This window comes from Cucurbita maxima, unplaced genomic scaffold (genome assembly GCF_002738345.1).
Source record: "Cucurbita maxima cultivar Rimu unplaced genomic scaffold, Cmax_1.0 Cma_Scf00005, whole genome shotgun sequence".
In the NCBI taxonomy this organism is placed as follows: Eukaryota; Viridiplantae; Streptophyta; class Magnoliopsida; order Cucurbitales; family Cucurbitaceae; genus Cucurbita; species Cucurbita maxima.
The window spans coordinates 5428619-5444439 of record NW_019272021.1 but is presented as its reverse complement, the minus strand read 5'-3'; the positions used below and the strand labels follow the sequence as shown (position 1 = coordinate 5444439).

Below are 15821 nucleotides of genomic sequence, written 5' to 3'. Positions count from 1 at the left end.
AAAAAAAAAAAAAAAAAAAAAAAAAAAAAAAAAAAAAAAAAAAAAAAACTAGGACTGATTTTGGAAGCATAGCAAATAATGTACAATGAATAACACTAGAGCTCTGCTAGGTAATTATGTACAATGAATAACACTGCAGGATGCACAAAAATTAAAGACTAGCCAGCTCCCTGCTGGTGCTCACAGATTATAACTTGCAACTGCTGAGAAAAGCATGGATGGAAGTCCAGCCTTGGAGCGAGCTGGATTGAGATATTCTCCGACTCGACAACGAGTGAGATGGATCGAGATATTCTCCGTCTCGACAACGAGCTCGAAAATCAAACCAACAAGCTGCTATCTCAGGAGGAGAAGACAGTGGAGTACTTTTGCTTGGGCATTAAAAGAGCCAGTTGGAGCTTGCTCGACTGGCATTGTTTAACTGGGTTCTTAAAAACCGAGACCCGGGCGACGTTATTAGCTAATAATAAAATGTGTGCAATGCTGAATGATTTTCCCTTTTCGACTGCAAATTGCCATTCTCTCATTGATATGTTGAACCAATCTTTCCTTGCAGATCTGGTTGATTTCACTTCAATGTACTGTCTATTCTCCTCGTTGTCTCCTACAATTATATCAAAGGGGAATCCAGATTCTGAGTCCTCATTAACCCACTTAACTACTGTGTCAATGAACTTTTCAGTGAAATATTTGAAGGCGACGTTGCTCGCCGAGTCTCCCAGTTACCGTTGACTGTGCTGGATCGATGGTGCGAGTTCTAAGCTGCATTTTCCATGCAAAGCCACTCGAATTGGACTGAGAACCAATTTTATCACCACTGCCTTTAACAACCGATGCTACTGACATTGCAGATAAATCATCTTCATAGGTCCAGTCTGTGGCTGTTGAAACTGGAGACAAGTTCTCTGTTTGCTTGTCGACGACTTCAAAAGCGTTTTCTGCATATCGGTTGCGAGGCAGTGAGCTTCCTGGTTGCATTTTGAGACCATTTTCACGAGCAAAACTACAACCCGGAGCCGTTTTCCAGTCGACCGGTGGCCAATTTCTTGCTTTATCTTTAGCCTTGAAAGATGATCCTTGGCTGTTTGGTAAGGTTTGAAGTAAGTTGTGAGACTCAACGACTGAGATGACAGATGAGACAGACCAAACAGGTTCCTCCTTGGGAAGCTTTGTGACCTTTTGAGTATTCAGGATAAAACACTCTGTTTGCTCTTCGGAAGAACCCGATTCGTCCATGGCGGTGATCATGTGAAGGAAGTTGGCCAAATGAAGCTCGAGAGCTCCATCGAATAGCAAACGAGAAAACTCCATAAACAACGAATGAGAACCCGAGTCTTGGGTTGTGTATAAAATATTATCCTGCACAAACATAGCATGAGAAATTCATCAGAAGCTCTCAGAAGCTCATCTATTTGCAAAGGAACTGAATCAATGACTAAATTACCTGCAGAAGACAGCTACATGGAATCTGTTCACCAGAAGCACGTCCGAAATTCTTTATAACATTTCTGAAAAACAGCTTTTCAACAACAATTACTTGCAGACAACTCAGGACGTCAAATTCAGATTGCTTAAGCTCGGCATATCTGTCGGGGTGTACGCTAAATACGTAGCGCTGAGCAAAAGGAAGAGCCCAGTTCATTAATGAAGTCATGAAGCTAGAGTCCCTCAGACCATAATATTTCGCTTCATGAGTTACGATCTGCATAAATAGTTATTCATCGGTGAACATGATAGTATCTATACGAAAAAACAAACACAATCAACGTGTGGAGTTCGTAGAGCTTGTTAGCATAGTCAATTAGATCGTTCTCATTTACAAAGCATCAGGCGGCCTTTAAGTGAAATGTCAGCGACCCCTATTTTCAGTTTGGTCCCCAGAGTTCTAAAAGTTTCAACAATACAATTTATCTTATAAAAGGTCCAAACTTCTGACTATAAGTCGAAAAGGCAATGGTATGATGAATCGAGATTTTTTACATCATGCTTACGGAATCCCTCGAAACAGGACTTTCCTAAAATATTTTCAATGTATTATGGTCCACATGCAGTAAAGGTAAAACAAATAAGAGAAGGTTACCTCAGAAAGAAGAGGAACCCCTAAAGCTTTCAAGAGGTGAGAGAATTGTGCCCGGAAAACCTCGGTTTTGTCACTGTCGATCTCACTGAAGTCTACAAAATATATTTTGCCCATATTCTTACATTGCTGTTTTAATTCCTTATCATCACACCAGCACACGATGCCAGTGGAAGGATGAAGCGAAACCCATTTATCTTGTTCCGTGGGAAGGACCATGAACTCGGAGTTTCCGATACATTCCTTCAGGTAAGCCGTATCTTCTGAACCCAGAGTCCTGATTTTAGTCCATTTGCCCCTTTTAGAAAGACTTGGAATACCTAATACATGAAAGTATCACTTCAGTGGTTATCATTTGTAAGAAAAGAACATCTATCATTGCAATGACTTACTGTATCACCAGCTTGTGAAGGCAAAGCAACAGCTGATAACTGTTTCAAAATCGGAAGATAACTCCTTAGAGGAGGGTATTCATGAATTCCACATTCATCAACAAAAAAATTCTTAAGCCCTGGATAAATATTGCATAAACTCTTGATTATGGGACAATCGACCGTGTTTGTCAAGCGGCATTGAAGATAAACATCCTTAATCTTGTCAATAGCGCCAATAGGGTCATGCCAATATACTTCCTTAGGAGACAAAAATATACCCGACACCACATCCTCGTGCCTAGAGTCAGCTACAATAGGGACGAATATAAAAGGCCCTGAATGCAATTCCTCCAAAATTTTCTGTTTTGATGCAGCCATCTCATTCCACAAGAATGTATAGAAAGTGCACATTTGAGATATGCTGGCATATCAAAGAAGGGAATATAAATGGATAGTTTAGGACAAGATCAAACAAAGTCAAGCCTATAATTGAAGATGTTTACAAAGAGAGGTTTACGTATCCCTGAGATTCTATGAAATGTTTTCAAACTATTGTGCTCCTTTCAATTTTACTAATTCCTTGTAGTCGTTATGTAAATTAACACTACTATAAAGAGATTAGTAACCTTGTCTTGAAAGGTTTCTGGCTTCTCCACACTTTTAGAATATCAAAAGTGTCGTCGAGCGAAACTCGAGTCTTGAACCCAATATCACGTACCAACTTTGAACTTCTAACCTGTTGCAACAATGAGAATACAAATCAACATCTACAGGTCTATAAAGATTAATTTATTTTCTTCCAAAAACTTGATACATGGGAAAAAGCGTCAGGAAGCACCTCACAAAAGTCAAGATTAATTTATTTTCCTGCTCAGACTTGATATGCTGACCAACTTTGTTGAGGATATCTTCGACAGTGATGCCTAAGATTTAAGAAAAATAAAAATAATAGTCAAGTTATCATTTTCATTTTCAATATTATTTTCAAGATTGTAGAAGAAAAATATTGATACATACACATTAGAGTTCCCACATGTATCATATGTACCATATAAAGCAATATCAAACAACGGAACTGCCAAATTCTATGATCATTCAATTCAACTCAACCATTTCAAGTTTTACGAATCAACATCACAAACAGTTCTCCTCCAGGAATTTAATCGTAATTAGTTCCCAATATAATTTCTGACCTATAATTTTATTCGAAATTTAGAAGATTGTTAAACAAAACTGAAACAAAAAACGGTACAGCTCAACATATTTCCAGGCAAAGGTACCACTCAAAGAATGCCACTTCATTTTGGGAAAGTTACGGCTGTTACTTTGTCTTCCAAAGAAAGTGGACAATTGGCTTCTTGAAACCCTTGGTTCAGAGGAAAATCAAAGATTTTGAAGAACTAATCTACCAGAGCTCTTTTTTGGCACATTCCAAAGGAAAGGAATACTAGGACTTTTGAAGATAAGTCTTCCACCTTGGTAGCTATAGCCTATCAATGATAATTGACGATGGAAGGCTCTCATCATGTAGTGCTTGTGCAGGGGTTTCCTCTACACCCAACCCTTTAGATTTCCCCTTGTTTTTCAATGAAGTTTTCAGTTTTTTATAAAAATTAAAAATAAATAAATAAATGGACTAGAGCATTTCAAATCCAAGGAAGCAATATCAAGTTCTTGCATGCTTGTCTATGTCTGTGTTGTTTTTGAAGAACTAAATCAGTACAACATCCATCTGATATATTAACTCAGCGTCAAGAATGATGAAAAGCCCAGGAAGTAAACACTACTCACCATATGTAGACTTCGGAACATGCTTAATAAGAGCGCCCTCTGCACTTGGACCTACATCTATGCACTCATGTACTGGTTGTTTCCCAACATGTGTATTAGTCAGTTCATGTAGATTGATTGTTTGTAGAGAATCATAAATGCTGTCCCACATCCCATTCTTAATAGCTGAAACCTGCAGTAAAGACAGCAATGAAAAATAAGTAGTTTAAAGTACTTATCACAAGATAGGCAAAGCAAAAATGTCCTTACATCAACAGTCATACACTGTAATTATCAGAACTTAAAACTAAATAATATGGACAGAATGACATAAGTAAACCATCAGTCATTCTTGATTGGTATGCACTGATGATGCTTAAACGATATATGAAATGCATAGGCCTCTAGCCACCAGTATGAATGATGCATTATTTTTTCACATAAGAGGAGTCATTGTTGATATACCTCATTACTAAATAAATATATGTCTAGTTTTCTACAGTTATCTACATAGTCACCAATTATTTAAAAAAAAAAAAAATGCATAAAACAAAACCTCATTTTTCAGAACAAACTAAAGATTACGAATTATTTGCACATAGGTAATAAAATTGGTTATGAGAACCAATGTTGCAAACCTCTGAAATACCGTGGGAGCATAATTCATCTCATTCTATATTAGAGTTATATATATATATATATATATATATATATATATATATATATATATATATATATAGGCATACGTAGAAGCCCTCAATTAGTAAGAGTAAAACTACACTAAAGAAGATAAGACTAATAAGTTACATAAATATATAATAAACAATGTCCAACACAATAAATCCCTTACAGCGACATTGAGTAATCCAATGAATGGGTACGATGATATCATTGATCTCACGCTTTTTCTTGATCCAAGTTTTATGCCATAATGGTGAAACATCCGTTTGAGTACCTACAATACAGAATCAATTTAGCTTTCCCACTTTGATTTAACAAATAAACAAAAAAACACATGATCCTGTTCTAAAATCCAATTCTAAATGCTCAAGTAAATAAAAAACCATCCAATGCCTTTTGGGTAACATTACAAAAATTTCCAACCTCATCAAAAGCTTCTGTAGTTACAAAAATTCTTATGATTAGCACTTCAAGTTGAGGACATATGCTGTACATTTTGCCAAAAGACATTAAAAAAAAAAAAAAAAAAAAAGCCTCGAAATCGTCATTCTAGATCCCATTGTTACTTTCTCCATAAGAATAAAGCTGTTTTTTGGCTACCATCTCAAAAGGCAATAATGGAAGCCAATCTACTGCGTCTTTTTGAAGGAAAAGTTGAAATAAAAAAAAATTAGAAACATAGAGCCACCTTTTAGTCATAAACAGTGAATGAAGAGATTATTCGTGTTTATTTTGATTTTGGAAAGAATTGGGGAGGAGAGATTACCAGCACTCTCCTATTGGTTGGTATCATTTTGTATTGCCTTAAGGCTTATCTTCCTAGAAATTATCAATATATCGTAAGGGAATAGAAAATTACATAAATTATTTCCAAATAAATTTTATTCAAGGGAAACAAAAATAGTTAAAAGTGGTAAAAGAAATCAATGTTGTTTTCTTGCATGACAAGGTCTGTTAATGAAGATATTAAAGCCACTTTGAATCTTTGATGATATTCTTAACTACACCAGATATATGTAGAAAGCAAAATTCAAAATTAAATTTCATTTATATGAAATAGAAACATTAAAAAAGTAAAAATATGATGATAAATAACTTAGTTTTGATTTTGAGGTTAATTTTTTTAAAAACCAATTAACCAGAGGGGATATAATCACCGGGAAAGTCTAAATTAACATGAAGGTTTAGCATCTTTAGTGTGTTACATGCAGCATTCATATCAACATAATAAGAGATGGAAATCAGTAAAAGTAAAAAGAAGTAGCACACCTCTGGCACAGTTGCATCTCTACATCCATCCTTCCATGTTGTGATGAACATCCTCAAAGAATTATTTGTAATTTTACATTCCGCTTCATCGCCACTGCCTTCATCAGAATTATCAAAACTATCTTTTTTCGAGGAGGCTGGCTTCTACCTTGACTTTTTTACCTAATGTTGGGGATCCAAAAGTAGTGTGCATTTGATGTCCAGATTTCCTTTTCCTTTTGGATGTACCATTACCTATACTGTCCTTTTGGCTGCCAATAGGAGAGGCATGGACACTTACTTCACCATTCAACCCAAGCCGCGCCACCTCTTCAGTTGCAGATGGGTAAGGACAGCTACTTGAACCATCGTAACTTTTATTAATTTGCAATGGAACTTTTAGACCGGAGCTTGAATCGTTGCCATTCTTTTCAGTTTCGTGTGCGTTATCATCACTGTCTTCATCTCCTGAGCTTTTAGAGGAAAATCTAACATGCTTGCCACAATAGTCTTTGGGAACAGAGGAAGATGATTCAACTCGCTGAGATATTGCACTAAAACGCTCATCTAGCTGTTGCTTCTTCATTGAGAAAAGAGGTTGCTTCCAGCGTTTCTCATTAGATTTTGTTAGATACTTGCTGAGAATGTCATCTTCTGATCTTCTAGCTTTTCGGATAACAGATATATGGGTCCTACAACAAGAAGTTCCTCTCACTATATAACCAAAAGCGAATTCATAACATCAAAATAAAAATAAAAACTAGCCTGCATAATATTAAATATTTATAACTATAAATGCATGAACCATAAATGTAAATATTCTCATTCTTCCACTAGTGAAGCAATGCCCAAGAGTATAGAATTACGTACTCCAAGTTTTGAACACGTATACCCAGCATTTCCTTCTTTGTGACTGATCGCTTCCTGGAAATGAAGTCCAAAAGTCTTCGACCATAATATTTTTGTTTCTACAAGCATCCACATCCATGATCTCCGAAAGATAACAAATAATCTCCTCACTCTTTATTTTAAATACTTCAGTTACCTCAGAATTCACCGAGAAATAATGCAATACAAGAGGATGACGCAGTAAAGGGCCCAGTCTCAACTCTTCAAATTGCTTAACTCCCTCATCCTTGCATATAGCCTTCTCCAATTCATATAATGTAGTGATTCTTCTCACCCCCACAAAGCAGTGAATAAATGAATTGATCTAAACCAATATAGACAATATCAGTAACGTGTTGGAGTTAATCTACGTTTGACCGGAAATTTTGATAGCCCCCCGTTTATGCTTGGAGGAAATATGATGTGACCTTTCATTATCTCTGGTGCAACTACTGCAGACTGACACAGACTGAAAAGGCCAACTGACCTTCTAATCCATATTATCTGGTTCACATGTGATATTTTTGTTCTATAGATAGAGGGAGAAGAATGTTAAGCTTATCACTTCCCCCTAATAACGATCTATAAAACTTAGTTCAGAGATTTTTTGAAAGGGAAAAAATGAAGGAAAACAGTTAAACAAGCTATAGCACGATTGAAGAAAAATCTTTTAAGCTAATTTAAAATTTATCTTGCTTTGAAAGCTGTTCTTTTTACTGAAAAAAACATAATTTTAAAAATCTATAAGGCATTTCCGTTGACTAATAGACTTAAAGTTTTTATCTGCTCAGGTATCACACAGACTACAGGCATTGGACAACCAACGATACAGCATCACTAGTTATCATTGCTTGCGAACGATTATTGCCCAGGACTGCATACAACGCGAAATAAGCCCAAATATGCGGAAAGGAATGTTGCGAACGTTCCTTCCAACAATATTATCAAAATTGATATCATCCGTTTTCAGTAAATTTAAACTTCAACTGGAAGGGATTGTCAGTCTCCTTTCCTCCGCCGTGAACCCCCCGGCCAGCGCTGGGCCTGACCCATATGAGTGTCCTTCTAGATAAGGCCCCTAGTAGGCTAATGCTTATAATTCCAGCGAACCCAAGTTCCCAAAGAATCCATACTTAAAATAGACTCTATACCCAATAATTATCAGATAAATCAAGCAGAAGAGTGTGTGTGTGTGTGTGTGAAGTTTAAGACGTATTTTCTCACGTTACCTTCCCTTCCATCACAATGAGGCGGTGAAGAGCATCGACTTCCTGCATACGGAACCCTAAATATTCCCATGAATTGACCTGGAGAATCGAAAGCGCTGATTGCGAGACCTTCCAAGCTGAGATGCTTTCCCCAGCCACAAGAAGATCGCTGTGTGCCTTGGCTACAGCGTGATTGATCCTCGCGATTCCTTCTGCTGACTTCGTAGTCGGACTTTGCGGCTGGAAACCTGTTCTGGAAGGTTGACGAAATCGGAAACCTGGACTGGGAGGCTGGGAGAACTGAAACCCAAGATTTTGCTCCGGCAAGTTCGAGTTCTGCATAGGGAAGTTGACGTTCCAGGAATAAACACATTGGGATTTTGAAGAGGATGATTAAGATTTTGAACCGGGACATTGGGGTTCAAATGTGGCGCAGCTGGAAACTGCGCTTGTGACGGCCGTTTCTGATTCTGCCTCCGGCGCTGCCGCTTGCGGGAGCCACGAGTATTGAAATTGGATGGTCCTCCGTACATCACTCTCAACTCGGATTGCCAGAGTCAGAACTTCACTGACTTTACATTCAGTACAGTTGTTACTTGCCTGGAGTCCTTCGCCGACATAGATTTTAGGGTTTTGCTATTTGGCGGGAGGAAGGTGACCGGAACAATATATATAGGTTTCCCTCCTTTGGTGTGTGTTAAAATTGTATATATATATATAAGACACGTTAGTTAATTTACAAGGTCTCGAATTAAAATATAAATATATTTCTTTTGGGGAATTGCAAAACTACCCCTAAGTAGAGTGGTTGTTGCAAATGAGTCCTCCAACTTTTACTGATAAGCACAAAACCCCCCAGTTTACACATATTATAACTTGACCACTCAAATTATAAAATAATAAAAATTAGACCCTCAACTTTTGTGTTATCAAAATTGAATCCCTTCCGACTGAGAGATAGGCTCTAGCTATGAGATTGTTTATAACGGATAGAAGGGATGTAATAGTTCATTTTTAATTATTGGTTTAAGCATATTATGTTTAAGCATATTACAACACGGTCACGTGAGTTTGAAAAGTGAGTTTGAAAAGTGAGTATAGTCCTTCTAAAAGATCTACGTGTGATCTAAACTTCATAAAATGACTCGTACTCTAAAATTCATAATGGACAGGACATGATACTTAATAATGTTATATTTATTGGTGTATCTTGAATATAGTAACTCAACGATGTTGGAATCATCTAAAATGAAATATTACTGAAATAAAAATATTGATATTGACATTAGATATTATATATATATAAACACATCACATAATTTAAAGAAATTAAAGGGTAGATATTGTTATTATTGTACTAAACAAATAATAATATTGTTATCTATTTTAAAATAAAATAAAATATAATATTTTATATTTTTTTAATTGGAATTCATGAAACATTATTTTATGCATAATAAAACAAAAACGTCAATTTTCCACGTGTCCACTCACTAAAAAGTCGGAATTGAAAAGAAAAATCCGACCTGCCGGATTCGAACCAGCGACCTAAGGATATCTGAGAAACCTCACTACAGTCCTCCGCTCTACCAACTGAGCTAAGGTCGGTTTGGCTTAAACTTTGTTACTTTTTATTTAAGTATAATATTTTCTGTGCACGTTTTTTAAAAATAAAAGATCAAATAATTTAATTTAATGCATTAAAAAAAATTAATCATAATCCAATAACCCAAAAAAACTTAGGTTAAGACTTATATTATTGATTAAAACGTCACACATTTAGCCAAACTTCATATTTAAAAGCAAATTTCAATTATAAATAGTGAAATGATAAAAACTAATTTTTAACCTAATAAACCGGTGAAGATTGATTTTTTTTTTCTTTTCATAATCATAATATATAGTTAGGTTTGAATTGATACATAAAAATTAGTAAATTAATTAAGTAATTTATTTATTGATTTTTAAGAATATAATGCTATAAGCATACCATCAAGGAAGATTAAAAAAATTGAATATTTTATTGAGCATCTAATAAAACACCTTAGGATTTGAAATTAAATTAAGAGTATAAATGGCTTAATTAATTACTTATTAGTAAAATCGTTAATTAATTTTTAACTGATTTTTATATGGTTTAAATGAGTATTATTAGGTGTATAAATCTGATATTTGTTAAAATATTTAACAAAAGATTAATTTACGTAGGGGAAGCTTACGAAACGGGTCGGGTATGAATATGAATGTTAATGGCATCAAACCGACCCGAACAGAACAACAAGAAGAGCTATCGTTATTGATTCGCTTGTGCTTAACAGCCAATTACCCCGCGAATTTGCGTATGGCGGTAGATAGAAATCCAAGAAATTGATTCAGTTTCTTGCACCATCTTCCAGATAATCAGTGCTTGAACTTGCCAACTGATCGGTCCTTCACGAATTGACGATCGAAATCGAAGCAGGAACTCCGGCTTTTTGCAGTGCCACACTTCATTCCTCAGCCATGAGAAGGTTGTTCTTGGATCTTCGTTTTCTCATACATTTGTCCCATTTACGGTTGTGATGTTTGCTCATCGTCTTAAAATTTGAATCACCACTTCCTTCGTTGCAGATCGGGGCAACATTTACATCGGCCACATGCGAAGCAAGGTGTAGGAGGATTGAAGGGCATGATGGGGAAGTTATCAATCGCTGTGGCTGTTCTCTTGATCTGTACGGTTTTGTTGTTTGTATCATCAACGAATAAAGGTGGCTTTGGATCCGTCTCTCGCTCTGAGGTTAGTTGAGGCTGAGTTGTTGGGTGTGATTAATTGCTGTTTATGTCCGCTGCCGCGAGAGTGTTGAAGTAGAGCTTTAGAGTGGTAGTTTCATAGTTAGTTCCATGAAACTGGTTACGTTCATTCTTTTTCCACTTGGGAAACGTAGGAAAAAAAGTATGTCGATCCATTATTTTATTGCTGGAATTTCGGTATCGCTTAGGTGATCATCTCAATTCGTTTTCCTAAATTCATTGTCAGAGTCTGTGTTACACTCCTCTTTTGAAATTTATTCTCAGCAGTGAAATCACGACCACATTGTAGTTTTAAAATGAAGTGTAAGCTTAGCTACCTCACATTAAAGAGTTGTTTGATGCCGTTTTATCAATATGGGGTTGAGAATTGCATCTGGTAAATTTTTTCGTCCTTACGAATTACGATGGCAAAAAGAAAGCTACCTCGCATGAACTAGTTTCGCATGAGCTATTGATAGTGTTTGAATGTTTAAACACGATTGTAATTTGCCATTTCATTCAATTCTTGTTTGGCCAGATCAAGGCTGATGAACTTTGGAGCCATGCTGATTCTGGTGGTTGGAGACCGTCTTCAGCTCCACGATCTGATTGGCCACGTATTTCTTCGTTGCCTTTAAAAATCACTGTCTCATGCGAGAAGATTATATTGCATGTTTTTAGCTTATGTTCAGAAATGATGGCTATATTGTTTTAGATAAGATTGATTTTAAAACTCAATCACACCATGACAGCTCCACCGAATGAAAGCAACGGTTACTTGAAGGTTCGCTGTAATGGTGGTCTGAATCAACAACGCAGTGCTGTTAGTATTTCTTACATGGCTTGAACTCTAGTTTTCTTCATGCACTCTCAGCTTTTTTGTCTTTAAGTAAGATAAAAGTTCAAAATTGAGTGGAAAAACATTCTACTTATGTCCTGAAAACTGGGGCTTTCTACTTTTGCATGGTTGGATTGTTAGAGCAGTTGGCATTGTTGGGGTTTTCTGACTTAGTTTGATCGTTGGTGGTGATGTCATTTTGTTGTTATTAATAATTGGAGTCTCTTCTGTAGCTTTCCTCTTCTTGTTTTTTAAGCTCTTGTTTAGTCTCTGCACCTTCTCTTGTTCCTCTATGCGAGAGTTTCTCATTATAAAAATATTATTTTGGATATTTTAGATATGTAATGCAGTTCTTGCTGCTCGGATTATGAATGCAACACTGGTTCTACCTGACTTAGATGCAAACTCCTTCTGGCATGAGAAGAGGTATTTTAAATTTGCAATTGGTTCTTATTTTCATTTGCTACACTAATTAGGATTTTGATTTTTTAAAAAATATAATTGTATTTTTAATTGAAAAAGAAAATATCTCTCCTCTCTCTTTCCGCTCCTCATCCCTCCACCCATTCTGTTCTTCCATCTTCATCTTCCTCTCCCCTTCTCCTCTCTCACAAAATTTTCTAACCCACTGCCATGGCTAGGCTCACCAAGCTCAAATCCACCATCAAACACTGGCCTTCCATCTCCAAGCTCTCCTGCACCACCAGTTAAAAAGCTGGTGGAGGGAGGGGGAGGAGAGAATAGAGAAAATATATATATTCTTTCAGTTAAAAAATGTCATCTCAATATTAAAAACAGTAAAAACAAATCCTAATTACTGTAGCAAATGGGAATAGGGACCTTTCAAACCTATTTTTCAAAGCTCAAGGTCGAAAATGGTCAAATTGAAATCTTAGGGACCAAATGCACTTTCCTACATATCAGCCTCCTCTGTAATAGGAGCATTTTCCTACATTCTTACGAACTAGAAATTTGATTGACACCATGCAGAACATTTTTTTGACTGCTTCTAAAAAAACTCATATCTTATATACTTACAGCTTTCAACTAAATCTTGTTTTTCTTCCCTCAGTATATTCTATCCTCTATAATTCATTCCTGGTAACTATAGATTTTATTTTGTGTAGTGGTTTTCATGGTATCTATGATGTGGAGAATTTTATAAAGACACTGAGGTATGATGTACGAATTGTGGATAGCATTCCAGATATTCGCAAGAATGGGAAAACTAAGAAGATAAAGCCTTTTCAGGTAAAAAAAGTCAGACGTTAGTATTCTAAAAGAAAAATTCTGTCGGGAATTATATATTTGTGTTCATGATCTCTCTTGAATCAGCTCCGACCCCCTAGAGATGCTCCAATCAGTTGGTATACTACGGTTGCTCTTGAGAAGATGAGGGAGCATGGTGCTATATATCTCACTCCATTTTCACATCGTTTAGCAGAAGAAATTGACAATCCTGAATACCAAAGATTAAGATGCAGGGTTAACTATCACGCTCTGAGATTTAAGCCGCATATCTTAAGAATTAGTCAATCAATAGTTGATAAGCTCCGCAATCAAGGCCATTTCATGTCTATTCACCTTCGTTTTGAGATGGACATGCTGGCCTTTGCAGGGTAATTGTTTTCTTCACTGATCTTGATAATGCATTTTGAAACAAGATCCTGATGATTCGTGGGAAATTAAAAGAAGAAAAAGAAACAAGGTCCTGATGGCTGCCTTACAATAATTGGTTTTCTTTTACACTGCTACCACCTTTTCCCAAAGAAAATTACAAGAGGGGCCTAGACATACCCGCTTCACATTTTACTTTCTTTCTTGGACTATTTCTTATTTGTTATGAAAGAGAAGTCATGTTACGGTATATTTACATTATTTGACTGGTTTGCAGGTGTTTTGACATTTTTACTCCTGAAGAACAAGAAATTTTGAAGAAATATCGAGAGCAAAATTTTGCAAAGAAGAGACTGGTTTATAGTGAACGAAGGGCAATTGGAAAATGCCCCTTAACTCCGGAGGAGGTGACGTTCGCATACACATTTGACTATATCTTTGCTTAAAACCAGTTGATTACTGGGCATTTACAGTTGTCTTTATTGAATGTAAAAATGATATGGTAAAGAATCACCGATCTGCTAGGCTTCTTCTTTGTTCTGCAGGTTGGTCTCATTTTACGTTCCATGGGGTTTGACAATTCTACCAGAATATATCTCGCAGCTGGTGAGCTTTTCGGTGGTGAACGATTCATGAAGCCATTTCGTGCTTTGTTTCCCCGTCTCGAGAACCATAGCTCTGTTGAATCTTCAGAGGAGCTTCTTGAAAATGTGAGAGGATTGACAGGGTCTGCAGTTGACTACATGGTTTGTCTCCTTTCCGACATCTTCATGCCAACCTATGATGGACCGAGCAACTTCGCCAACAATTTGTTGGGCCACCGTCTGTATTATGGCTTCCGGACTACAATCAGACCAGACAGGAAAGCTCTTGCACCAGTTTTCATCAACAGAGAGAACGGAAGGACAGCAGGCTTTGAAGAAGCTATTAGGAGAGTTATGCTCGGCACACACTTTGGTGGACCACACGAACGCGTTCAACCAGAGTCATTTTATACGAATTCTTGGCCTGAATGTTTCTGTCAAATGTCGCCAAAAAAGCCTGCTGATAAATGTCCACCAGACAACGTGTTGGAGATTCTGAACGACCAATTGGTGGAAAGTCGAAGTGACAGCGATTCGGATGTCTCAACCCAATCCAATTCAACTGCCAGATGAGAAGCATATATCAAGATGTTAGCAAGCTCATTATAACTCCACCCTGCCAACGACACAGTTACCAATTCCAATTGAATAGGTTTCATTTACAAACGGCACTTGCCTCCAGGTAAATTTTATGGGTAAAAAAAATGCAAGCATAAACCAGTCTTTTTCATAGTAACATTTCTGTCATAGAGTGTGTTTTGGAACGCCCTTTTCTTTTACAAAATGGAGGAGATAACAACGATGCATTCCTTTCCTTTCATGCCATTGTTTTTTGTCTTGTTGAATCATGAAGTGCACTTTTTGCTTTTTTCAGGCCCGTTTGGATTAGTCTAGCATTGCGAGATAGTAACACGAGGAGACTCATGTCGATGCGAGATTACAGCAGAATCATCTAGGGTGTGTACAATTGTACTTTCTCCATGTGTTATACTGTCATCTCGAATGTCCTATTTTGTAATGTAGCAATAACATGTTTTCCACTCTGGTTCACAGCCTATGCAGGTAAGAACTTTTTTACGAAGTTGCTTCTTTACCAATATATGTAGTTTTTGAGGTCCTTATTTAAAATTCCTTACTGACATGGAAGCTTCAAATTATGTTATTGTTCTAAAGATAAAATGACAGAGTCAAGATGGTTGAATACATCATTTCCTGCAAAATCATTATTGACATACCAAGTCGATTTGTATCAATTTTTTTAGGAAGAGTACATCGACGAGTGAGAATTTGAAGGCTTATTTTCACTAAAACGTGCAAAGAGCAAAAGGGGACACAACCCTATTAACATTTTGTGCCCATTTGTTTTGTATAAATATTGAGTTTGCTAGACGATTCTAGACAAGTTGGGTTATCAAAGAAAAGTTATTTGATGAATCTGATTCAATGTGACTGTCAATTATTCGGCGAGAATATCTCGAATTTATATGATCTAATTATGAAGACACAGATTTTTCAACGTTGAATGTGTGAACTAGCTACATTGTGAATAATAGATTTTTGACGATGAAGGTATGAAAGAGAAATATCTCAAATTTATATAATTTATTATATAGATTTTTGAATTCACATTTCACGATCATTATGAAGCAGACTACATTGCATCGAGACTGAATCCAAATAGAGCTTGAACGTGATATTGCAGCTATTATAGTCGATATTATTTTAGATATTATTTTATATGTCAGTATCAAAAGCACATTCGAGCCT

At 36.4% G+C, this 15821-nt stretch overlaps 3 protein-coding genes and 1 non-coding gene across 5 annotated transcripts; 1 reads left to right on the top strand and 3 right to left on the bottom strand.

Annotated features, from left to right (window-relative positions):
- Nucleotides 1–37: 37 nt before the first annotated feature.
- LOC111479725 lies at nucleotides 38–2384 on the bottom strand. Its single transcript, XM_023124551.1, has 3 exons — nucleotides 2081–2384; nucleotides 1445–1702; nucleotides 38–1359 (listed from the first exon to the last, which is right to left on the bottom strand). Exons 1-3 carry the CDS (start codon nucleotides 2294–2296, stop codon nucleotides 679–681), a joined length of 1155 nt encoding a protein of 384 aa, XP_022980319.1. The 5' UTR covers nucleotides 2297–2384; the 3' UTR covers nucleotides 38–678.
- LOC111479742 lies at nucleotides 2216–8941 on the bottom strand. Of its 2 annotated transcripts, XM_023124583.1 has the most exons (10): nucleotides 8654–8941; nucleotides 8268–8582; nucleotides 7021–7363; nucleotides 6172–6842; nucleotides 5072–5176; nucleotides 4243–4414; nucleotides 3295–3374; nucleotides 3078–3187; nucleotides 2470–2872; nucleotides 2216–2397 (listed from the first exon to the last, which is right to left on the bottom strand). In XM_023124583.1, exons 4-10 carry the CDS (start codon nucleotides 6220–6222, stop codon nucleotides 2323–2325), a joined length of 996 nt encoding a protein of 331 aa, XP_022980351.1. In that variant the 5' UTR covers nucleotides 6223–6842; nucleotides 7021–7363; nucleotides 8268–8582; nucleotides 8654–8941; the 3' UTR covers nucleotides 2216–2322. The 2 variants fall into 2 exon arrangements, with proteins under 2 accessions (XP_022980351.1, XP_022980350.1); XM_023124582.1 differs by lacking the exon at nucleotides 7021–7363 and having other exon boundaries at nucleotides 8268–8941.
- Nucleotides 8942–9766: 825 nt separating this feature from the next.
- Nucleotides 9767–9854, bottom strand: TRNAY-GUA. Its single transcript is given in 2 exon segments — nucleotides 9767–9802; nucleotides 9818–9854. It is a non-coding gene; the product is annotated as a tRNA-Tyr (tRNA).
- A 780-nt stretch (nucleotides 9855–10634) lies between these two features.
- Nucleotides 10635–15255, top strand: LOC111479737 (O-fucosyltransferase 1-like). The gene is made up of 11 exons (XM_023124576.1): nucleotides 10635–10666; nucleotides 10699–10756; nucleotides 10857–11022; nucleotides 11554–11632; nucleotides 11768–11838; nucleotides 12191–12279; nucleotides 12981–13104; nucleotides 13189–13472; nucleotides 13748–13877; nucleotides 14016–14736; nucleotides 14929–15255. Exons 2-10 carry the CDS (start codon nucleotides 10749–10751, stop codon nucleotides 14625–14627), a joined length of 1563 nt encoding a protein of 520 aa, XP_022980344.1. The 5' UTR covers nucleotides 10635–10666; nucleotides 10699–10748; the 3' UTR covers nucleotides 14628–14736; nucleotides 14929–15255.
- The last annotated feature ends 566 nt before the right edge of the window (nucleotides 15256–15821 follow it).